We start from the raw sequence: 24,212 nt of genomic DNA, 5'->3' as shown, positions 1-24,212 counted from the left end.
AGCAGAAAAGGGGGAAAAATAAGAGGAGGATCAAAAGTGTGGAAATACGAGGAACAAGAAACGTTTGAAAAACCCGAGGCGAAGAAAAAAGGGAGAAGAATACGAGGAGCAAAAAAAAAAAAAAGAAAAAGAAAAATACGAGGAGCAGACAAGGGGGGAAAATAAGAGGAGGATCAAAAGTGTGGAAATACGAGGAGCAAGAAAAGTGGGAAAAACACGAGGAGAAGAAAAAGGGGAGAACAATACGAGGAGCAAAAAGAAAAAGAAAAATACGAGGAGCAGACAAGGGGGGAAAATAAGAGGAGGATCAAAAGTGTGGAAATACGAGGAGCAAGAAAAGTGGGAAAAACACGAGGAGAAGAAAAAGGGGAGAACAATACGAGGAGCGAAAAAAAAAAAAAAGAAAAATACGAGGAGCAGAAAAGGGGGAAAAATAAGAGGAGGATCAAAAGTGTGGAAATACGAGGAACAAGAAACGTTTGAAAAACCCGAGGCGAAGAAAAAAGGGAGAAGAATACGAGGAGCAAAAAAAAAAAAAAAAAAAAGAAAAATACGAGGAGCAGAAAAGGGGGGAAAATAAGAGGAGGATCAAAAGTGTGGAAATACGAGGAGCAAGAAAAGTGGGAAAAACACGAGGAGAAGAAAAAGGGGAGAACAATACGAGGAGCAAAAAAAAAGAAAAATACGAGGAGCAGACAAGGGGGGAAAATAAGAGGAGGATCAAAAGTGTGGAAATACGAGGAGCAAGAAAAGTGTGAAAAATCCCAGGAGCAGGAAAAGGGGAGAAAAATACGAAGAGCAAAAAAAAAAAAAAAAACAGAAAAATACGAGGAGCAGAAAAGTGTGAAAAATAACAGGAGCATCAAAAGTGTGAAAATACGAGGAGCAAGAAAAGTGTGAAAAATCCCAGGAGCAGGAAAAGGGGAGAAAAATACGAGGAGCAAAAAAAAAAAAAAAAAGACGAGGAGCATGAAAATGTGTGAAAAATGGGAGGAGCATGAAAAGGTGTGAAAAATGCGAGGAGCAAAAAAAAAAAAAAAACAAGAAAAACACGAGGAGCATGAAAAGGTGTGAAAAATGCGAGGAGCATGAAAAGGTGTGAAAAATGCGAGGAGCCAAAAAAAAAAAATCCCCTGAGAGTTCTGCCCCGCCCTCTCCTCTATCATCTTAAGCTGCTGGGCAATGTGATCATCACACATATTTTCACATCCTTTAAAAAAAACATAGTTTTAAAAAAAATGCCTAAATGTAAATGGATGCAAAGTCAGACATTTACAAACAAAAAGGTTCAGAGCAGACTTTGGTTTCATTCAAACCAGAAACACTCTTAAAAAGCATTACAGAGAGTAAGGACAGTGCAGAGAGCAGGAACAACGTGGCGAGAATCTAGTAAATGCATGTGAAATTCTACCATAGAGTTTGTTTTCAATCCATGTGGAGGGGAGGGTGCGAGGGAGGGGAACATTATTACAGTCCCCCAGGGGTGTCTCCTCCTCTGACAGGCCATCATCATACAACAGTGAGTCGGATGGGGTGGACACGGCCAGGTCCAAGTAGTCCTGGAAGGGAGAGAGACCTGGTCACTCCTGGAGCAGGTCATTGCTGGACATGCCCACCCCTCCCCACCCCCGCCCTGCCTGATAGCAGAAGCCCCAGCCGAGTCCCACCCCGCACCTATCAACCTCTCGCCAGATCTGAGCCCCTGGCCAGGTCTGTCAGCATGAGTTCCCCCAGCCTCTGGTCCTCATCACAGAAAATCACCTCTTGGAGGCAGAAATGTGTTCCCTCATTGTTCTGGTCCTCTCTCTGCAGCGCTAGGGGCACCAGGCCCAGCACTGGAGAACAGGCCTTTTTATAAAACCTGAGGCTCTGGGATTGCAGTCCCGTGACTCATGTGGGAAGGCCAAGACACATTCCCCATCTGCTCCACACTTTCTGGCTTCCCTCCAGGCACTCCTGCCATCTCCAATATCAAGTCAGGACAAAGAAATCTGAGTCATCGGTGTGGGTTTTGCATAAGATGCTGCTAGAGGCTTCAGCTCCCAAGCAGGATGATTTGTGAGGACCGGCTACTTCCACTGCCCTGGTTAAAGGTGTCAAGAATGCTTCCAGTGTGTTTCTGGCTGGTTCTCAGCACTGTTCTAGGAAAGCTGTTTGTAGGCATCAGCTATTACCTCTGTTTAGGGCAAATCATAGGATGTGCCCAAACGATACACCAAGGTTGGGTTTTATTCCAAGGGGCCCAGTCCATGCATCTTGCCTTCCATGTTTGGAGAAATGACAACTTTCAGTAACTGTGTCAATTTAAGGATGAAACCACCAGAGGGCAAGCAAGGTCTGTGTCTATTTTCTTTACTTGCATCCCCAGCATCTAAGGCAGAATACAGGAGGCAGCCCATTGCCCAATCAATATTAGTGAAAACTGTGTTGATTTCCTCTATCACCTAGAGTTGTAAACTGGAGGCACACAGATATGTTGTTTGGCCCACACTGAGCTTTTGGAAATTGCTATAAAAACTGGGAAACATAAACATCCCTTAAAAAGCCCTGGCATGCTGGCACTCTTATTCCTACAGGTTACATTGTCTATGGTAACAGGTCCTTCAGAGCCAGCTGGTAGGTTACTATTTGTCACAGTTTCCACTGCTCCCTTCACTTCCCACCCCTAGCCAGACCCTTCATAGAATCTGAATTTAGGACACATTCATTCCAACTTTACTTCCTCAAGTTCCATTATTGAAAATAATTTTGTTTGGCTTTGGCATATCTTCTTCCCACCCCTGTCTGTGGAGGGCTCTTCCTAAGTGTCAAGGTAAAAATCCTGGTTTCTCCCTAATTTCAAGAAGTCCAAGAGGCCTGGATTAAGGATAAAGGTTCGTGCCCGCCCCGCCCCCTGCCCCCAGTCTGCCCTGCCCCCTACCAGGAGACGACATGACCATCTCACTCTGCACAGCCGCACTCTGCCTTTGTATTGGGAATTCCATGAACTGGGGTGAGGGAAGTGGCACCAGGGATTGGCTCCGGGTACTCACTCTGCTCTTAACCATCATCTTAGATATCTAGGTCTTTGCTGATGTTGGCAAACACTGGCCTCTTGTCTGGTTCCCGCTTCCAGCACTGCAGCATTAGACTGTACCTGGTGAGACAAACAGGTGGGTGGTGACAATCCAGCAAGGATTGCCCAGTCACAACCACCACACCCAGTACAGTGCACCTGGGCCCCAGAGGCTCTGGTCCAAAATCCCAAAGCTGTTCCTGTGTCACTGACATCCTTCTCTGAGTTGGGCCAGGGTATGATGGGTCAGCAGGGGCTCACAGTGTCTGGCGCTGTGGTCCAGCCATGCTTGTTATGGCAGCTAACGCAGAAATGCCAGTCCTTAAAACTCTTATGAAGGATGAACTGTGTATGAACACAAAAACCTGCCAAGCACACTCTGTCTTGCACCTCCCTCCCTCCCTCCCCTGGGGCTCTGGCAGGGCTGCAGGGGCCACCTTGTGGGTGAGTGCTGGGCCTGTGCCTGCCAGTCTAGGGTGCCCAGGGAGGCAGCACCTACTCACCCTTGCACTCCCACAGCCCTGAGCCAGGCACATGGCAGGTGCATGACAGACTTTGTAGAATGAATGGACCAGTGTGTGTCTAACTATGGACGACCCCCTTCTCATGTGTTCTCAACCTGTTCTCCAAGGATCATCTGATGGAACCACCATTTGATGAGAAGATTCTGGTGCCCTCGAGCTGAAGTCCAGGTGCCATCTGCCTGCTCTTTGTCTGCCTTGGTGTCTCCACTTGGGCGCTCCCCTGTATGTACCCCTGGGGCCATTCTGAATTACCTGCCCCTCCCCAAGCATCCTGGGACAGGTCTCTAGCCTTAGACTGAAGCTGCTCCCTCATCCTTCCACCACCTCTCCTGGGGTCCTGCTCCCCCTCAGCTTGTAAGTCCCCCCAGGAGGCCCACCCAGCCCCCAGTGGAATCTGGGTCCCCAGCATCTGCCATCATGCCCAAGGGTGGTTCTCTGTCATCTGTGCCTTTGTCTTAGCCCGTTGCTTCCAGCTGCCCAGCTCGCCTAGGGCTGGCACCCAGGGCTGCCCAGCAGTGGGAAAGGATGAGTGTGCATGACCCCACCCCTCCAAAACCTGGAGTGTCAGTGGCTGGGGAGGCTGGACCAGAGAAAGCATGCTCACATCTCCTCGCTGCAGTTGTCTGGCCTCTCCATCCGATAGCCTGTCTTCAGAAGGTTGAAGAGCCGCTCTGGAGGAATCCCAGGGTAGGGGTTGCCGCCCAGGGTCACAATCTCCCACAGCAGGACACCAAAGGACCACCTGCAGAACCAGAGGGCCAATGAGCGACTGCACTGAGTCTGTGGCATCCTCAGCGCCCCAGATATCCTCCCCCTGAGCAGCAACAGGACCCGAGTTCCCTGTACAGAGAGTGGTCCAAGTGCCCACAGTTTCAGCCTAGGCTGACCAGACAGATGGAAGTGGAATGGAGGCGGGACCAGGTGTCTGCCTGCCCTGCCCCAACCCCCTGGCAAGCTGCTGCCCAAGCTCAGCCCCCATATCCAAAAAGGGCAGGTGGCTGACCCCTGAGGTGAAGCTCTGTAGCATCAGAGACGGCACAGGGAATGCAAATGAGCACAGTGAAAAGCAGGTCAAACTGAGGCCACAGGGCACCAGGGCACTCTGCAAAACCCCTTCACCTTTTCTGTGTGCCTGGAAATTTTCATAAGATGTTAAAAGGAAAAAACACTGCAATGGGAAAATATCAACTGTGAGGGAAAATTTACTGTCAAGTGGGGACAAAATCATCACAAAACAGCATTATCACACAAGCCCGTTTACAGTAATAAAGAATGCCTGCATGCCACGGACAACTCTAGGCAAGGCCTGTGAGTGCTGGCCGTAGTTATTTTGGGATGGTGGGGCCCCATTGACTTTTAGTCTCATTATGCTTTCCCCTGCATTTCCAGTTGTTTTACAGTCCACTTGGTAATCAGAACACAGCTGTTAAAACTGTTTAAGAATTGCCTTTTCACAGCCTACTTTATTTAAAACATGCAAGGCTGTTTACAGCAGAACATTTGGAAACAAGTCTGTTGTGGTTTTCAAAACAATTGAGAATGCAGTTGGACTTGGAAGACTTGAGTTTTGGTCTTGGAGCAGTTTGGGTACCGGAAACCCATTCAAGGTCACTCCACCCTAAACCTGTCTCTGGGTGGGGACCAGTCTCCAGGGACCTGCTTGAAGCCCGCTCACACTCAGGCTCACAGAGAGGGAACTGTTCAGCTGGGACTGTGTGTCACTGAGATGTCCAAAGAGAGGGCAGGGGAGGTGGGGGAGGCAAGGGGGCTGCAGCTATGGCTCACATCCTCATGCATTCCACCGTGGCACTCAGAACTACTGCCTGGGCCTTTGCCATTTGCTGTGTGAGTACACAAAGCTTCCCCATCCACAGCCCCCCAGTTTGGGGAGGTCACTCTGGACGGCTGGAATGAGCTGACAGGGACTCAGGGCAACTCTGTTCCCCAGCAGAGCTGCCCAGACAGGTGCATACATGTAACCTCCACCCCAGGAAGGCAACACCCAGACTCACACATCACTCTGGGTGGTGTAGATATGATCAAAGAGGGACTCAATGGCCATCCACTTGACTGGGATCCGACCCTAAGGAAGGAGTGAAAGAAAGGCATTAACGTTGCTCTGAGATCCTAGGAACTGGTGTGTGTGGGGGACACATCTCAGGCTCTTTCAGCTCTTAGGGAACACTGAGTAATGACTCCAGTGTGTTCCTGGGTAGAGGCCAGCAGCCCAGCCTCACAGGGGCTGGAGTCCTAGCCCCGCCTTCCTAGGCTTGGCTGAGACCCCCGAGGGAGTCAGTCGGCCTGCCCACAGCTATACAAGGTGTGCTGGTCATGCACCACATCCCAAGGAATTGATGCTAAGTGCAAGCCAGGCCCCACTGTGGTCACTTCTCGGGAGATCAGGGGCACTGCACCCTGGGTGCTGCCCAGTGGGTAGGCTGGAAGCACTTCCATCAAGATCTCCCCTGATTTCTGAGGGTGAAGGGGTCTGGGAAGCCAACATCCAGTGTTTCCATCTTGGGAATTTCTGACACAAATGAACACACTAAAGGCCTTTCTAAGAAGCTCTGAGCGAAGAAATCAATGTGAGTGTCTTGAGTCTGATTTTTCCCTTATTTTATCCCAGGGCCCTTTTAGCATCCTCTAAAAGACTGTCCTCCACCATGGAGAGGCTGGAGTTCAACCTAACAAATCCTTTCTAATGCAACTTAAGAAATAGCTTTTTGGTACAAATAGATCAGCGGGCTTTCCTGGTGGCTCAGTGGTAAAGAATCCACCTGCAGTGCAGGAGATGCGGGTTTGATCCATGGGTCAGGAAGATACCCTGGAGGAGGAAATGGCAACCCACTCCAGTATTCTTGCCTGGGGAATTCCATAGACAGAGGATCCTGCTGGGCTACAGTCCATGGGTCGCAAAGAGTCAGACACGACTGATCGATTAAACAACAACAAACAGGTCAGCATCAAGGCACAATCAATTAAAAAAAAGGCATTTGCTTTGGATTTTAATGCATTTATTGTACTTCTTTTTTTTTTTTTAAAGTACTATTTAGGATTCATACCCTACATGAAGTGTGACTGCTTCGAGGGTGTGTGTTTCTAACAATGCAACCTGCAGGCTGTGCTCTCAGGGGCCGAGCTTGGGCACCTTGTGCTTCCTTGCTGGGTGACACAGGGCCTTCCCGAGGACCAGTGCATCAACAGGAAGTTCCATCCAGCCCCCTCCACGGGGTAGGGAGCACCCCTCTCCACTTCCCCTTCAGCACTTCTAAGATGTGCTGTCACAACAGAAACCCCACAAGAAATCAAATGTCATCCTCACAGCCCCAGGAGCACCTGGGCTTCACTCGCCCCTCAGAGCAAAGCTGAAGTGTATGTCGTGGCTTTCTGTGTTTTTCTTTTTGAGCAGCATCTGTTCTGAATGCCAGCTTAGCTGTGTGTCTTGAGGGGGCCTGTGATCTTCCCTGTCTAGTCTGTCACAGGGAGGCTACTAGAAAGGGGTTGGGAGGATAGCAGCACCAAGAAAGTCAAGACCAATGTCACAGGGAAGGGGACCATACCAGGGAACCAGGTTTCCCAAGAAGGTCCCCGAACCACCTGTTTTAGTGACTTGGAAAAAGCTTCCCAAATCTCTACACTGTAACTCTGGACTTTGTCTCCAGGATCCTCCTGATTGCCTTCCAAACTCACTTAGTCAGCCGTTCCTAGGCCCTTGGACCAGGAGCATACCCTGCTGTAAAGTGGTTCAATCCTTTCTGTAAAGAATGACTAGCAAGCTTGGGTTTAATTCATTTCTTTTCCCCAAGCAAAGGACTAAAGTTACACAGAAAGTAAAACAGTGACCTTCACTCTGCAGCAGTGAGAGGAGCAACTGCAGACAAGAAGATTGTTATTTCTGCAGTGGTGGGTGACCTTTAGAAGTGATAGTGATGAAAAGTGAGAGAAGCTGCAGGAACCCCACTCCCAGCAGGGAGCTCCAAAACAGCACGTGTGGCTGTGAGGAAGAGAAGGAACAGGCTCAAGACTGAGTCCTACTCTGGGTCTCTGGGGACCCAGGACTAGGAAAGAGTTCGGGGATGAGGACTGGAAGTTTGCACTCTAAAAACCCGCTTTATCTTCCTCAGATCAAAATCTGTCCCCACCCTGTGGGCTCCCTGACCATGCCCTCTGCCCTCAGGCCATCACACCCCAGAGCCTGGTACCTTGCTCCTCTTCACGTAGGAATCCTCTTCATAAACATCTCGGGACAGACCAAAATCTGAGATTTTCATCCTGTGGCCCTCGGCTACCAGGATGTTTCTGGCTGCCAAGTCCCGATGGACAAGCTGTGGAAAAGACAACAGCAGGGACCCCTGAACCCCGGGCCAATCGCTGGCGGAGGGGGCGCGGGGCTGGGGCGGCACGCACCTTCATCTCAGCCAGGTACTGGATCCCTTGTGAGATCTGCCAGGCAAAGGAGACAAGGTCGCCCATGGTCAGGGCCTGCTCCTCCAGGTTGTCCAGGTAACTGGAGTTGCGGCTGCCCCCGCTGCCCACGTAGCCAGGTCCCGCCTTGCGGCTCTCTCGGAGGAAGCCCCGCAGGGAGCCGTACTTGGCATACTCCAAGATGAGGAGCAGTGGCCCTAGGGGCAGAGCAGTAGGTACGTGGGCTGGCTGCTTAGGTGACCCTGGGCAGGCAGAAGTTGGGCCAGCACGGGGCAATCGCTTCCAGCAGCCTGAGGACTCAAGCCTCAGCTCACTCTCCCATCACTCTGCTCTCCACCTTGCAGCACTATGTTACTTCAGTCATGTCTGACTCTTTGTGACCCTATAGACTGTAGCCTGCCAAGCTCCTCTGTCCATGGGATTTTCCAGGCAAGAAGAGTGGAGTAGGTTGTCATGTCCCCCTCCAAGGGATCTTCCTGACTCAGGGATTGAACCCAAGTCTTTTACATCTCCTGCATTGGCAGGCAGGTTCTTTATCACTAGTGCCACTTGGGAAGCTCCTCCATCTTGCAGGGGCTTTGGATTCCAAAGCCAGCTGCCTGGACAGTTGACCACAACCTCTTTCCTGGGTGTCCAGGGCAAGCAGTCACTGCATTTGAAGCTGCCCTGGGAGATAACCACTGCTGCTCGGATGTCAGGAACTTTCTGTACCCCTGGTCTTGCCACAGTATGGCCTGGGGACAGCTGATGGAGGCAGAGGTTCTGGACTGCCCCTGGCCACCCTCTCCCTGCCCTGCCTGCTCTCAGGCCACAGTCCTCCCCGAGGCCCGGCCCTGAGTGCTACTGGTGCCCCTGCTGCTCTCTCCCTGTCGGCCTCCCATCTCCCTCACACCCGAAATACACATGCACCCACGCGCACATGCACACACACACAGACACACACACACACACAAAGTGGGAGGCCCCCAGGGTGGCAAAGCAGTTTTGGAAGACTAATAGAGCAAAATGCTCTTATGTGAAAAATGATCTGCCATTGCCTTTGCCACCCCAGGCTGGGGTGGGGTTGAGATCACCTGGAGGTTATCGCATATCTAGTAGGTGCCCAGGAGACACTGCTCATCTCTGGACTTCCCTGTCTTAAGGGCTCAACCTGGGGCAGGGTGCTGACAACCAGGATGTCGCCAGAGACCCCAGGGAACACTCCTGTGGCAGCCCTCATGGTCCACTGACACACAAGTTTCAGGCAAGAGCCAGAGAAACCATGCTTCCAGGAAGAGAGAGGACAGGTGCCAGAGAAGAAAAGGATGGGGATGAGGGAGAATGCAGAATGGAGCAGCCCAGAGCCCCTGGCTTGTGCCCAGCAGCTGCTAGTCCCCGGCTGGTCTTACCATCCTGGCTGCAGGCCCCGTACAGCTTGATGACTTGCGGGTGGTTGACCTGCTTCAGGAGGTTGAACTCTGATAGCAGGTCCCACAGCTCGCTTGGGGAGGCATTCTCTGAAATGCACAGAAACAAAGCAGGTCACAAAGTCCCTGCTACCACCATGCTGGGTCACAGGCGCAAACGAGGGGTCTACACAGACTTGTCTCCTTCCCAGACATCCTACTCAGGTTCAGACTGAGGCCTGCCAGGACCTCACTGCTTGGAGCTACTCTCAGCCCATGGGAGGGTCAACAGCGGCCTCAATTGCCTACAGGGAGTAAGAACCAGAGGAGCGCACTTCCATGTGAGCAGAGTCTTTCCATGGAAAGCCTTCTGGGCTGGGCTATGCATGCAAATGGCATTATTTCCCTGCAATCACCATCTCTCAAAGACAGTGGCGTTAACCCTTCATTAACCCTTCTGGGGAGGTAAAGGGACTCCCTGGTGTCCCCAAACACCTGCCAACCAAGCACTTGGCAAAGGGGGGTGAGGCCCTGGAGAAAGGTGAAGGCCATGAGACTTCACAGAAGTCGTCTTGCCATGCTGAGTGTGTGTTTTCCAAGGGCAGAGATAGTTGTGCTCAGGAGCTTGGGTGTGGAGGTCTCCTGGCCAACTGTCCTCCTGGGTCATGGCCCCACATCCCACTGCCCAGTTGTGCCACTGCCTCTGGCTGTAGACTTGTCTGGAAATGAGAAGACAGCTGCAAGATGGGGCATTGGAACCCTTTGGACCACACATGAGTGACCCAGGGCCAGTCTCACTGTGCCCTCTTAGGGCCTGGGGTCTCATAGACAAGGGGCAACCCCAGTCTGAGGGCCTGGGTAAGTACACAAAAGTACCCGGCACTGCATGGCTCCCCGACTGCTGAACATCAGAGTGCATCAGCCTAAAATGTGCCCATCACATGGCCACTGGGCCCTCAGTTGGTCAAGCTGAGGCAGAACTCAGCCATGGCAGAGGACTGTCTACCCAGTCCCTGCTGAGAAGCAGCAGTGAGGATACCCAGCATGTGCTAAGACTGGGGCAGTGCTGGCCCACTAAGGGCTGGGGGGGATGGGGACTGGGAAAGGCAGGGACCTGGGGGACAGGGGCCAGTCCTTACAGGTGGTCTCTTCACCAGGACCTCAGTGGACGCTTGGCGAAAGAAATTAATGGGGCAGACTGAGGTGGGGAGAGCTGTCGGTTTTGAACTTAAGGGCTTTTAATTTAAACTCGGATCTTTACCCAACATTGATACACAAGCAACATGGCTCTGAAAGCTTTCAAGGGAGGAATGTCTTACCCTGCTTCTCCAGGGACCACACCAGCCCACATCATCCATGGTGGAGGTCCCTAGACTGCAGCCACTCAAGAAGAGCAGGGGAGGCGTATTGGTTCTTCAGGAGGCAGCAGGCTGATTGCCAGAGTCCTGGCTGTCATAAGGGCTTCATCCACCCACTGGGGCCCCCGCAGGTGTGAGTGGCAGAGCCCCCTGTGTACTGCCTGGGCACGTACCTTTCAGCATCTTCACAGCCACAGTCGTGTACCCTGCTTTGCCTTTCAGCCGAAAGGCTGTGGCCTTGACCACTTTTCCAAATTCACCTTCTCCCAGAGTTTTTCCAAGCACCAAGTTCTTCCGTGGGAATTCCCACTTGGGATCCTCCTACATTGGGTTTGAAGGAAAAAGAGAGGGAAGAGAGATGGCGAAGGTAAGAAGAAAGGAAGAAGGCAAGAGCCGGCGGACAAGCTCCATGTGCAGACGGCCGACTGTCACCTGAAGTGACAGGTGACAGTCACCATGTCCAAGGGCAAGACCCCACAGTCAGGCCCTGAGGTGCCATGACAAGATGCGTCCCCCCACAGGAAGGCAGGTGTTGCCACAGACTGGCTGGACTCCGTATGCTCATACCCTCACTGGCCTCCATCTACTATAGATGCCCTGGGCCACCTCAGGCCCAGGGCCTGGTATCTCCAGTGAGAGAGTCAGGGTTTACTCAGCACCCACAGGTGCTCACAGGGGGACCACAGCCTCTTCCCTGGGACTCAGGCCCAAGCCTCATGGCACCACCTCTGTTTTGGACACCAGGCACTGACAGTGGCCCAGGCTCCAGGACTTCCAAGAGAACTCAAGTGGCAGCTGTGGCCCCAGTTGCCTACCAGCCCTGCACTCCCAGCTACAGGATGGGGTGTCAAGAACACCTTCCTGGTGTGGCAGCCTCTAGAAAGTTACCACTGTGCCCCTCAGGTACCCCCCCATCCCTCCCTGACAATGTGTGGAAGAGTCTGCTCCTCCCACAGCCCAGCCACTGGCCAGAACTTGCACACACCGGCCTTCCCAACACACCATGCCCACTGAAGACCCCTCTGGGGTGGGGTCTTCCCAGACCCCAAGACTGGCTCGAAGACCTGAACTCTGGGGATGCTGAAGCCTGTCTGGAACCTGCCTTCCCGTCAGCACTGGATGCCCAGGTCCCCAAGTCTTGCTGTGGCTGGGTGTGGGCATGGCTCCATGGGCTGCTTATGATGTGCCTGGCAGGCTCGCCTAACCCACAGACACACACTGGTGACCCACTGCCCCCCCCCCCCAGGGACCAGAACCCTGTGTTCTTACGTCTGGGAGCAGAGGCAGGCTCCTCTAAGCACCACGGCCAGGGGCGCCTTCCAGCCAGCTCCCCAGGTGTCCTGGTGTCTCAGCTTCCCCAATAACCCATGTTGTTTGTTCTTTAAGTTGCAAAAGAGGCAGTCGTGTCTGACTCCCATGGACTGTAGCCAGGCTCCTCTGTCCATGAGATTCTCCAGTCAAGAATACTGGAGTGGGTTGCCATTTCCTCCTCTACCAAGAATCCATAGTCAGGCTCAAAGGTGACAACAGAGTCACCACCACCCTGGTGTCCACACTGCACTGGATAACAGCTGACTGCACATAAAGACTGGGCTAAGAGGGGATATCTCTCATTTGTTTCTCTTTAAAAGTGCTAAAACCCCAAAGTGTCCTCCCCACGTTATGTAAGACAGAACTAAGGCCAAAGGGTCGAATAATGTGTCTAAGACCTCAGAGCTGGTCAGTGTGGTCCTGGGCCTCTGGCCCAGCTCTGGCTTCTCTGCACTCTGGGCTAGAGGCTGAAAGTGGTCCGTGCCCCGCCCCCCCCCACAGAAGAACCTCTCTCATTGTGTGTCTCAGCACAAACCGTCAGGGCATATAAGGGAATCAAATGGCTCGTCCCTGGGCCACGAGGGCCATTCCCAGATGTGGTGGCCACAGAGGCCTCCTTCCTGACTTTGCTGGTTCCAAACACTCAGCAGGTGGGAGGTCTCCAGCCCCCAGTCCCCATAGTATTTCAGTCTCCTCAGCAAAAACACTGGAGGGCAGACAGGCGGAGGAGCAGCCTGGCCGGGCAGGAGGTGGTGTCTGAGCCTCCCACACTAACTGCAGGCCCAGACCATGCCATGGAGGAGGAGGCTTGGGCTGATTCTCCCCTCTTGGCAGGCCAGTCACAGAGTCCTGGGGCCAGGCTCCCCTGATGGTGCCTGAGAGGCCTCTCAGCAACCCCACTCTCCAAGCCACAGACAGAATCCCCTCCTGGCTGCGGCCAGGCCCCCCACCTGCCAGTCTCTCTCGCCTGGATGGGGACAGTGTTTCATCATGGGGCTCCTACCCAACAGACTCCCCAGCAGAGCGACCCGTGGAAATGAAGGCAGAACATCAGCCTCCAGCCCTAGGGTGGTCCTACCTTCTGAGAATAAAACCCACACACTCCTCCTCAGGGCCTCCCCCAAGGCTGCATCCTCCAGCACTTGGGGCCTCCGTAGGAGATATCTTAGGTGGGTACAGCATGGCCTGCCCTCTCCTTGGAGCCTAATGGCCCAGATCTCAGTCATTTAAATCCACACCCATCCTTTTCCACACTGATTCACGCTCTCTGCCCCACCCCTGCCTTCTGCCCTCCCTGAAAGACATCTCGGTGGAGGTTAGAAGACAGCTGGAAGCTCACGAGGTCCTCCTGGCAGGCAAGGATGCAACAACCCCAAGGGCCCTGCCCCTTCTGCCCCCCCCTCCTTCCCCAGCTGCCCTAGACCAGAGGCTACCCACATGGCTACCTGGAAGGGCTGCCTCCCTGGCCCTGCTGCCACATGGAGAACCTCACCGGGATCTTGAAGGTGTCCACTGAGACCTGGTTCTCCATGGAGTCCAGAGAGGGCCGGCAGGCACCAGATGAGGAGTAGCTGACCGGAAAAGCTTGGGCGGGTCGACAGAAGGTCATCTCAGCCGAGGCAATGGGCGGCTTGTGGGCATTCTTGCGGTAGCGGTGGATGCAGAAGGTGGACAGCAGCACAGACAGCAGCACAGATACGATGGAGAAGACCACAGCTGCCGTGATCACTGTGCAGCAGAGGTCATCACGCAGGGTGTCTGCAGGCGAGTAGGGGCTGTGAGAGTAGACACCCCACAAGGGGGACCCCCAATACCCAACAGAGCCACACCTGTGACAGCCAGGAAGTGGCTGCTGTGACCGACTGTGAGCTGCCTGCCAACACTCCTGACCCATGGCAGGTACTGTTCTGTATGTTTTTGCTACAAGAGACTATTATTGCCCTTTTCTGGAAGGAATGAGCATTTATAAACATCCTGCCTGAGGTCACACACCAGAGGTTGTGCACCCCTGCACCTCCCCCACCCTGGAACGTTGCACTGAAGCCAGAGGCCCAGGGGCCCGGGGGGTGGGAGAAGTTCTTCTCCTGCATTCCTAATATCTTCTGTATTTTCTTCATGTTCAATATATAGTGGAGAGGAAAGACAAGTGGCCCAGGATCTGGGCCATGCAATGACCACCCAAATGCCAGAAAAGCTCCCCATGTGTTCAGTGGGGCCCCCCTGTTCTAGAAGAAGCACCTGGAGGGTGCTGGGAGGGGGGACCCAGCTGGCCAATGCCACAGGCCCAGGAAAGGCTCTACACAGGCACAGTCTGAGGAGATGCTGAGCTATTTGGTGGAATAACTAGTTTTCCAGCCCAATCTTTATTATAGAACTTGAGGCCAGGGAATTCTTTGGTGGTCCAGCAGTTAGGACAAGGAGCTTTCACGGCTGTGGCCAAGATTCAATCCCTGGTTGGGCACCTAAGATCCCATAAGCCTTGCCAAAAAAAAAAAAAAAAAAAAGGAACTTCGGGCCACAAGGCAGTCTTAGTAGCCTTGTGCCAGCTCCTTGTCTGCACACATGGGGGAACCAAGACCCCAGGGAAGGAGGAAGATCTCCTAGGTTTCTCTTCCTTCCTGCAATCTTCTCCCTTGCTTCCTGGAGGCTCAGGGAGGTGTGGGGATCCCGGCCAGCTGTGCCCCCCACCCCCCCACCCCCAATGCACCTTGGCTATCCTCCGGCTCGCAGAAGCACTTCTTCTTCTCAGGGAAGCAGTTGCAGATACCGAAGCCAGCTTTAATCCCCCGGCGCTCCCCAGGTTCGTGCCCACCAATGATGCTGCCGCCCCCTGAGGACAGACACCACCCACTCAGCAGCCCACTCTCAGCCTCCAGGGGGACCTGGCCAGCCAGGACCACCAGACAGGATCATGAGAGGCCCCTCCCCACCTGATGTCAGCACTCTCACGCCCAGGGAGCACAGTGAGATCAGAAGTCTAGGTCACCCCAGGCAAGAGCCTCAGCATGCATGCATGTGTGCTAAGTCGCTTCAGTCAGGTCGACTCTTTGCAACACTGTGGACTGTAGCCCACCAAGCTCCTCTGTCCATGAGATTCTCCAGGCAAAAATACTGGAGTGGGTCACCAGGCCCTTCTTCAGGGGATCTTCCCAATCCAGAGATCAAACCTGCGCATCTCCTACATTGGCAGGTGGGTTTCTTTACCACTAGCGCCATCTGGGAAGCCCCAGTTGCAGCATGATGAGCCCCCAAACCAGCTCCCTGGCTGCAGCAGGTGAGAGGAGGAACCCACAGGCTGCCCTGGGCCCAGGTCAAGGTCCACACTTGGTTACTTTTCAGAAGCAGAAAAGGGGCAGAGGGGGCAGCTGGCAGTCAGCAAAACGGGGGACAGGGAGTCGTGCCCCATGAGTTGGCTAGAGCAACACTGGAAGGGTGTGGGTCAAGCCAGCAAGCTCTAATTTGGGGGGAGGAGCGCCTTTATTAAAAAAAAATGTTAGGAAAGGGCTCAGCACGCAAAACCCAGAAGCTTGGCTGGTCTGGCTGAAATGCAGGTGAGAGTCCAAGCCCCTTTAGCTTGTTACTCCCCCCACCCAATCAGGCTCCTGCTCGCTCAGAGTCACGGTGCAGGCTCATCGGGCTGCTTACGGAGGCAGTCCTGGGGGCAGATGTTGGGGTCTCTGCTCTCCACGGCATCACAGTGTCCATCGGGGCAGGTCCTGATGCTGGGGGAGCAGGTGGAGAAGTTCCTGGTTATCCCTACAACACAGAGTGGGCAGTTATGACCACAAGGGAGCAGCTGCCCTGTTCAGACTGCAGAGCCAGGAGGGTCACACCCCAGGGCCTTCCAGGTCAACCCTGTACCCCACCCCATCCCCTGCAAGGAAGAGCAAACTGAGATCTGAGCAGAGAAGAACCACACACAGAGCCCTACCAGCAGGGCATCCCTGAGGTACAGGGCAGCCAGGATGGTGGGGGCCAGAGGAGCCAGGCAGTCCCAGAGCTGTGCCAGGCTCACATCAGAGAGGCCAGAAGAGACCAGATGAGGCTGGGACCCTCTCTAGGCTGCACTGTGGGTGGGACCCTCAGATTGGTGGGCCCAGCTGGCAGCCAGTTACTGTCCACACCCAAGGCTGCTCAGGTCCCTCCTATTTGGGTCCATGTCCCCTGGGCTGGGACCTCCTGGGTAGAGCCTCTCTGAAGACCACTTTGGATATTTTGAATTATTTTAAGGTTTGTGTTTTCATGAAGTAAAGCCAACCATAAATGACATGTCAACAGTGTAGTCTACCTTAATTCCTCCACTTCTTGGATGCACAGTAATATTACCAAGAGATCTTCGAAAAGTGTCTGTGAACTATGTGTTTAAAAGCATTGGGTGAATGGGGGAAGAGTGGGGAGAAGGGATAGTCAGGGAGTTTGGGATACACATGTATACACACTATATTTAAAATAACCAACCAGAACCTACTGTATAGCACATGGAACTCTGCTCAATATGCTATAAAAACCTCAACGGAAAAAGGATTCGAAAAAGAATATATACACGTATATGTATACCTGAATCACTATGCTGTACACTGGAAACTGACACAACATTGTTCATCAACTATGCTCCAATATAACATAAAAAGTTAAAAAAAAAGAGAAGGCATTGGGTGAATATAGTGGCTCAGATAGTAAAGCGTCTGCCTGTAATGCTGGAGACCTGAGTTTGATCTCTGGCTTGGGACAGTCCCTGGAGAAGGAAATGGCTACCACTCCAGTATTCTTGTCAGAGAATTCCATGGACAGAGGAGCCTGGTGGGCTACAGTCCACAGAGTCCCAAAGAGTCAGACACGAGTGAGCGACTAACACTTTCAATTTCACATTCACAACTGCACATGTATTTATGTGTATATGGGTAGAGAAATGGATATATACATGTTAATTACCATCTGGTTTAGGCACCAATACAGAAATTCAGAATTTTAGAATAAAGTAAAAAGAAAACACACACATCTCAACTTTGGCCCCGACCTTCTCAAGTCCAGAGCGAGCTCAGTCTCAGGCACCTGTGATCCCATCGGTGATAAACAGTTGGAAGGTTCTCTGTTCCCTGCGCTCGTGACCACCCTCTCCTGGCATCAGGAGCCACGGCAGGGACCAAGCGCAGGGGAGGACTAGATGGGCAGGGGTGGGGGGTGTCACAGAGGCTGGCAGGGCCTGCATGCACAGACCCTACTCCCCCTCAGCCCCCATCACACTCCCCACCGCCTGGCTCTGCCCAGGGCCTACCTTTGCCATCTCCCTGTCTCCACTCGCACCTGCCTGTCAGAGAGCCCAGGCCACCGCATTCCTCACATTCGGGCTGCCTCTTGCTGACCACGCAGGACAGGGGGCAGCCAGGCTCTTCAGGCATGTCTAGGGGTGGCAGAAAGCAGTCATGGGGGGCCAGCCTGCCATGGGCACCCATGGGTGCAGGCAGCACTGGCTGGAGCTGTCCCGAGTTGAGCCCAGAGGGGAGGCAGTCACTAAACTCTGGGGGCGCAGGGTAGTGAGGGGGCTGCTGGGGGAGGGGTGGCATCATAGTCACACAGCAGGGGCAGCTAAGGGGCTGAGTATGGAGTGGGGATGGGAGGTGGCCAGACTCATCCAGGGACACGCAGGACACCCAATTAAACTTGAACTTCAGAGAACAGTGAATACCTGCTTTGTGTAAATATGGCCCTAATATCACAGGGACATAGGGGAGTTTGTCTTCTAATTCACTGCAAAGGCTGCACGAGATGTACTTACACCACAATAATTGCTTGTTGTTTACCTGAAATTCACACTCAACCTGGGTCCTATATTGTACCTGGCAGCCCTAAAACAAGTGCACAGGTAGGTCCTGCTGACAGAGGCGATGGGCAGCAGCGGCCACCCACAATGCTGTCACACTGGACTAAACTGTGTCATACCTCCCCCATCATCCTTCCAGTGCAGCTGTGCGCTGTTTTCTCATCTTACAGAGAAGGAGGCTCAAGAAAGCCCACTGGTCAGTGACGGGGTATAGGACGGCACCCTTCTGCAGGAACAGCCCGAGGCTCTGCCACGCCCCATCCACCCTGACCCTTCCCGCAGCCGGGCACTCACACATCCCTTCCACGGTAACGAGCAGCAGGGCCTGGGCTTGCTGGTGGGTTGGTTTCTCGGTGGCCACCACTGTGTACTGGAGCTGGGAACACTCGGGCCGCTGCAAGGCCTCCGTGTCATTCACGAACAGGGTCCCCGAGGTGTCCTCAGCTGAGGTGACCATCCCCAGGGCGCTGCAGTTGGCGCTGGAGGGCTGCAGCCTGTACTGCACTTGGATGCCGCTGAACTCCTGGCAGTTTTCCACGCAGACTTTCCCAATCTAGGCATGGGATCACGGAACCCTTAGCCAGGTGAGTAGACCACCTGGGACAGTGGCTGGAGGGGCTCCATGCCAGCTGAGTCCCAGGACAGTTTCCCACTCAGCCCAGAGATGGTGGCCCCCAATCTCCCCATCCTCCATGCCCCTGGAATCTGCAGACCCATCTGCCTGCCTGGCCTGGCCTGGCCCTGCGCAGACCGTGACACCACCCTTCATCCCTGCTCCTGGGAGCCGGAGGTGAAAAGAACACAGGGTGCCGGGCTTTGGTTTAGGGACTGGCCCTCCAGGGAGGCGCTTGCTGGCTTGCCCGGCTCACCCCTCACTTGCTCCCTCATTTGGGCACAGAGGCAGCCTGGATGCCTCCCACACACCTCCCTCCCCTCTGGGCAGGGGCCGTCGTGCTCTGGGCACCACTAGGGTCCATCCTCAGTGTCCTGCCTGGGTCACCTGCCTGGTCAGCCAGAGCACAGCACCCGGGCCATAATTCACACAGCAGGGTTACTGTCCCACCCAGGTCCTGGAGCCTCCTCCGAGACTTGGGCCGGAACCCCTGGGAGAGAAGGGATACTTCTCCAGGGATGCCTCATGGCCACAGTGGTCACTGGGGCCTGAACTCTCCTTTTCCCTCCCTCACCACCCAAGGTGGAGTTAGGGCTGCTGGGGCTTGAGATCAGAAGCTCTGACCAGTCAAGGTCGAGGGCTGCGGGCCTGGCGGCAGTGATGGCACAGGGCCCCCTGCTTGCAGCCACAGGCCAGGCCCTTGCTCAGCCTTGCTCAGGCCCAGGGCAGAGCCAGGCTCCACCAAGCCCACTCCTCATACCACAACAAAACCACCTCCTAGGCTCCGAGCACTTCCTTGTACAGAGCAGGTTCACTTCCACTTTCTCCTGTGATCCTCAAAATTGCCTGAGATCACCACCTTCAATTTATAATCATGAATACTAAGGGGGGGCTGGTGAGAGACAGCAGTGTGTGTAAGGCTGGGCCAAGACTCGGGTCTCTGCACCCTCGTGAGTCCAGGCACAGGGAAAGACTTAGTCGTCAGGGGTGGGCGGTGTTGCAGAGGCTGGCAGGGCCCGCCCTCTCAGACCCCACTCCCACTCAGCCCTCATCACCCTCCCCACTGCCTGGCTCTGCTGACACACCCCTGGCAATGCCTATGCCTGCCTCAGCCCCCCTGGACACCCCTCAGGGCCCCCTGCTTCGTCACCTCTCACCAGCCTTGCCCTCTGCTTCCAGGAAAGGCCTGGCGGGGGTGGCAAGTGGGGTGGCCTGGCCACGTCCAAGGATGTGGCTCTTCTTGTGCTGGGTCCTAAGTGGCTGCCAGGAGCGGAGGTGGCATGGGAACCAACCACAGAAACTGGCAAAGCCACTGTCCTAATTAGGAGATGACCCTAAATGGGATATTCTAAAGGGCACATGGCCACAGCTATGCCATTAGGAGAATGCAGTATGTTAAGTCATGCCTGCCATAACTGCAAGTAAACTTTAAAAAGTGCTTCAGAGAAACATTCTAGAAAGAATTGCACCAAAACGTTAAACACTGGCTGATATGAGGAAAAGAGATCACTCTTATCTATCCCTTATATCCTTTTGATGAATTCTTACCACTTCCCTTTTTTTCTACTTCTAATCACTATTTTCTGATGACAAATGCAAAATAAGCTCTAGCAAACAGACTTGCAGGAAAGTAGGAAATAGAAGCACTTCCTGTCTTTCCTTGCAGAGGTCTCCACTAATGCCTATGTTTGCACACTTGGAAATTTCTGGCAATGAAGACTTGGTTTTGAACATATGGAGCCACCTAAGACCAATACTTCTGCAAACTACTTTTCCCACTTCATTCACCAGGAATGTCTTTCCAAGTCAGCATAGATTTAACTGGCACTGCTCTTTCATTAGTAAAAAATGTAAACATGCTGAGAAGGGAGAGGGCAAAGAGGGGCCCACAAAGCCCACCAGCCCCACTCCTTTCTCCCACGGCCTTAGCCTCCTTGGCTTTGTGCCTGTTGCTCCCCAGGGCCACTCTGTGTGCTCAGGGAGGTGGTGTCCCCCATGTGACCCCATCCTGGGAGTCCCTGCTCCTCCATTCCCCTCCCCAGGCTGGCAAGAGGCCAGGAGCTCACCTGGGCAAAGCGGTGGGCCCGCCGGCTCACGGAGAAGGAGTAGGCACTGGGCAGGCTCAGGCTGATGGGCAGCACGGACACATTGAAGTGGAGGAGGACGACACCCTCCCCCAGGCCCTGGAAGTCTGAGTCGTTGACCAGCACGGCCAGCTGCACAGCCCAGCTCTCCGAGATGGGGAGGCTCTGGTTGAGAACCAGCCCTGCAGGTGGAGGCATGTGATGATAGGTAGGGGCCCTGCCCAGGGTGGAGACCACTGCCCCACGATGCTGCACATCTCCCCTGCAAAGCATTCCCTGGACACATGGGCATACGTGTGACAACAGGTACTTCTACCCACACGGTACACAGACAACAGACCTGGCTGTAGGCACTAAGGTTGAAATATTTTAAATGTGAGTCACTGTGCTGAGCTGAGCCCAGAAGACCCTCCTCAGCTGGGAGGTAACCTCAGTGAGGTGTGTGTGTGTGTGCATGTGTATAAGAAAGATGCATGTCAGGGCAAGGACACACAGGTAAAGACCCACCACCACCACCAGCAAGGTCCCAGAAAGACCGTCCTGGCCCCTGAGAACTTCTCGCAACAGTACCAGCCTCCTATGGACCCTCAGATTCCACAGGCCTCAAGCACCCAGGAGCTTCCACACTCCTGAGCAGTCACCGTGTGCCAAGGCTAAGATCCCCATTTAGTGGAGTACAAAGGAGGCGAGGATCTCTGGGTGCACATGGCATACAGAGTGAGTGTGCAGGGGCAAGGATGACATTTTCCCTTGCACAGAATAGAGGTCATCAGAGCTTGGTGAGGAAGAAGACAGGAAATAGGATTAGGTCAGGCAGAAAGGGGTAAAGGCACCAGTGATCCTGGGTTCCCCAGAAGCAGGCCTCCAAACAAGGATCCAAGCACAAGTGGCATATTTGAAAGGTGATCCTACAAAACATAGGCAGGAGAGCAGGCGAGGGAGGTGGGGAGGTTTGGCAACTGATGAGGACACCCAATCCTGCAGGTGAGCCCTGGGGGCACGTGGTGCTTAGCCCTGAGGGTGGGCACATTTCAGAAGTCAGACAGGACAGTCATCCCAGAACCCTCCAATTTGAGGGCACAGAGCTGCTACTGGACATCAACTCCTGTTAGTGGAGAGTTGCTGGGGGGGGGGGGTGGTTAAGGATCCCTGGGCACTTGGGCACCTAGGAGGTTGCGGTGAGCCCTGGCGTGGTCAGCACAGGGTAGTGTGGTGGGGGTCCTGCCAGGGTCAGCCTTGGCCTTGGGGCAGTTCAGCGAGAAAGGACAGCCTGTAAACACCCACCAAGGTGGCCAAGGTGAGCCCAGCAGAGACAAAGGCTGGGAAGAGGGTTGGAAGGGGTGGCCACCTGGGGCTGAGAGGGCCAGGACAGGTGTCTACTTGTGCAGGGTGCTGCCCTGCCCAAGGAAAGCAGGTCGCCAGTTCCCCAGGGGGCCCTGTCAGGCCACACTGGTCCCCTCTTACTGTAGTCATGCACGGTTGCCCGCACAAAGCTGCCGTTGGCCTGGGCCAAGGTCTCATTGGGCATGTGCTCCACTCGGAAGGTCCGGAGGGCCTTGGCATCCCCAGAGAGCAGCGTGTTCGTGTACCGTCTCAGGAGCTCCCCAGAGGCTGGCACCACGTCTGCATCGAAGACACGTAATGTGGCTACCACTGTGCCCTGCAAAGAATATGGGGGCCAGTCAGGGCCCCGAAAGCCAGAGCCCATAGGAGGGCATGTGCCCTGCAGGTGGATCAGGTGTGTGCGGTCAGAGCTGGCTCCAGGGACAGCCTGACCAGGGTTCAAGCTGCAAGGGGCCCCCAGCCAGCCTGCTTGTCACCCTTCCTGGGCCACTGCACCTCACCTCTGCAACAGGTGCAATGGCATCTCCAGACTTCCCATGATTATGGGTTAGAACAGATGCCCTGGTGCTCTGTGGAAGACCTCATTCAGGTCCCCACAGTGCAGAGTGGGCACCCCCACTCTCCTTCCAGGAAGCTGGGCCCCGCACAGTGGAGAAGTTAGCTCAATGTCATGCAGTGACAGATGACAGAGCTGGGACCTAAGCACAGTGTCCACCAGAATGCTCTCCTACAGCTTCTTCTGTACCCCAGGCTAGATGGGGTCATGAGGGGGGTTCTGAGTAAAGCCACATGTCATCTCTGCTCTCACTCCTGGCCAAGCTCCACAGTGTTACCATGGAGCTGCCCCGCCAGGCTCATGGGACATTTCCCTACTCCATGTGCTTTCCTCTTGCCCATCCATCCACCAAACCTGCTCCCTGGGTGTCCAGAGAAGCAGGCAACCACAGCATATCCGACCCCGACCCTCCCCTTGCTCCCGCCAGCCTGCCGGCTGCAGGACAGCCCAGGGCCCAGCAGGTGGCAGTCACGCTCCGCCTGCACAGGCAAGAGGAAGGCGGGGCCCCGATGGGAGGGGCGGCGCAGGGACACCCCTGCCGGATCCACTGGCCTGTCTTCCTCCACTCCGGGGTACCCTCCCTGAACTCACTGGCCCTCCCTTGAGGGGCTGACAGCCCGAAGAAGGGAACACCCTCCTGGCAGATGTCCTCTCCGTCTCCTTGGGGCAGTGTGCCCCGCCTCTGCAGTACCACAGTTGTGCCCCTCTGATGCGAGCCCTGATGGTTGAGTCAGAGGCTGGGCACCCTTACCCTCAACCCCACCGGCACCCCAACCCCTCCCCTCACCCGCTTCCCAGGGCAGAGGTCAGCTCGGGGCCAGCGGGGCTGGTCCTCTCTCCTCCTCAGCTGTCCTGGAAACCAACAAAACCCCAACAGACAGACTGATGGACAAATGAAAGACGAATAACCACAGTGATGGTCAGCCACATGTCTGGATGGCTAGATGGACAGCTGAATAGACCGAGGAACAAATGACGAATGGAGAGACCCAGATGCACAACAAAGAGATGACAGACACTAGAGAAGCACCAGACAAACGCATAGGCACCTCCTTCCGCTTGAACTCCACCACCGCGCTGGCACTGTCGACGCCCCCGAAGAAGGTGGGCGCAGAGTCGTCCTCGTCGTACACGGTCACAGGGAAGGGCACCATCACCTCCTCCTCGCGCATGCCCATGCGAACCGTGCACGCGGCCACCAGCTCATACTTCTCCCGCTGCTCACGGTCCAGGGTCCAGCGCGTGCTCACCTCCAGGCTGTCCGGATCGCAGCGGAAAGGCAGACTCTCACCTGAGCACCAAACAGACCAGCAACCCCAGGATGACCCTGAGCTGAGGGGAGGGTGAGCTGCCTTCCTCAGGGCCCCACAGGGAGCAGTGTGCAAGAGGAGACAGAGCTGGGGTGCATGCTGGGCCTGGGCCGTGGCCCCTCTTCAGCTTCCACAGTGGAGCACAGCCTCCAAGCACAGTTTGCAGTGGAGATTATGCTCTGAGCATCACTGTGCCTGCAGCCTGCACTGGTGCTGATAGGGAAGAGCAGGGACCAGGAGGTCTGCCTCAGGTCCTCAACCCAATCACCTAGGAGGGCACACCCCTTCACACACCCTGCCTGCCTCCTCTGTGGCGAGGGCTGGCACCAGTCACGCTGCAGGCCCAGAGATCCAGCTCCTAGCGTTTGCTGGTATCTGAAAAACTGTCAGGAATTTTCTTAACTGTGGAAGCAAGACATGCTCATT

General features: G+C 54.6%; 1 protein-coding gene across 1 annotated transcript in view; it reads right to left on the bottom strand.

Annotated features, from left to right (window-relative positions):
- Nucleotides 1–1,266: 1,266 nt before the first annotated feature.
- LOC122691311 (proto-oncogene tyrosine-protein kinase receptor Ret-like) overlaps nucleotides 1,267–24,212 on the bottom strand; it is a 49,188-nt gene continuing 26,242 nt past the window's right edge. The window contains 17 exon segments of the mRNA XM_043897934.1: nucleotides 1,267–1,559; nucleotides 3,033–3,056; nucleotides 3,058–3,136; nucleotides 4,184–4,321; nucleotides 5,592–5,662; nucleotides 7,782–7,904; nucleotides 7,987–8,201; nucleotides 9,393–9,500; nucleotides 10,921–11,068; nucleotides 13,551–13,816; nucleotides 14,766–14,888; nucleotides 15,704–15,814; nucleotides 17,334–17,459; nucleotides 18,174–18,432; nucleotides 20,559–20,758; nucleotides 22,041–22,236; nucleotides 23,526–23,767. Coding sequence (XP_043753869.1) covers nucleotides 1,338–1,559; nucleotides 3,033–3,056; nucleotides 3,058–3,136; nucleotides 4,184–4,321; nucleotides 5,592–5,662; nucleotides 7,782–7,904; nucleotides 7,987–8,201; nucleotides 9,393–9,500; nucleotides 10,921–11,068; nucleotides 13,551–13,816; nucleotides 14,766–14,888; nucleotides 15,704–15,814; nucleotides 17,334–17,459; nucleotides 18,174–18,432; nucleotides 20,559–20,758; nucleotides 22,041–22,236; nucleotides 23,526–23,767 — 2,651 coding nt within the window. The 3' untranslated portion in view covers nucleotides 1,267–1,337.

Source organism: Cervus elaphus, unplaced genomic scaffold (assembly GCF_910594005.1).
Source record: "Cervus elaphus unplaced genomic scaffold, mCerEla1.1, whole genome shotgun sequence".
Lineage (NCBI taxonomy): Eukaryota > Metazoa > Chordata > Mammalia > Artiodactyla > Cervidae > Cervus > Cervus elaphus.
This window is presented reverse-complemented; position numbering and strand designations above follow the sequence as displayed.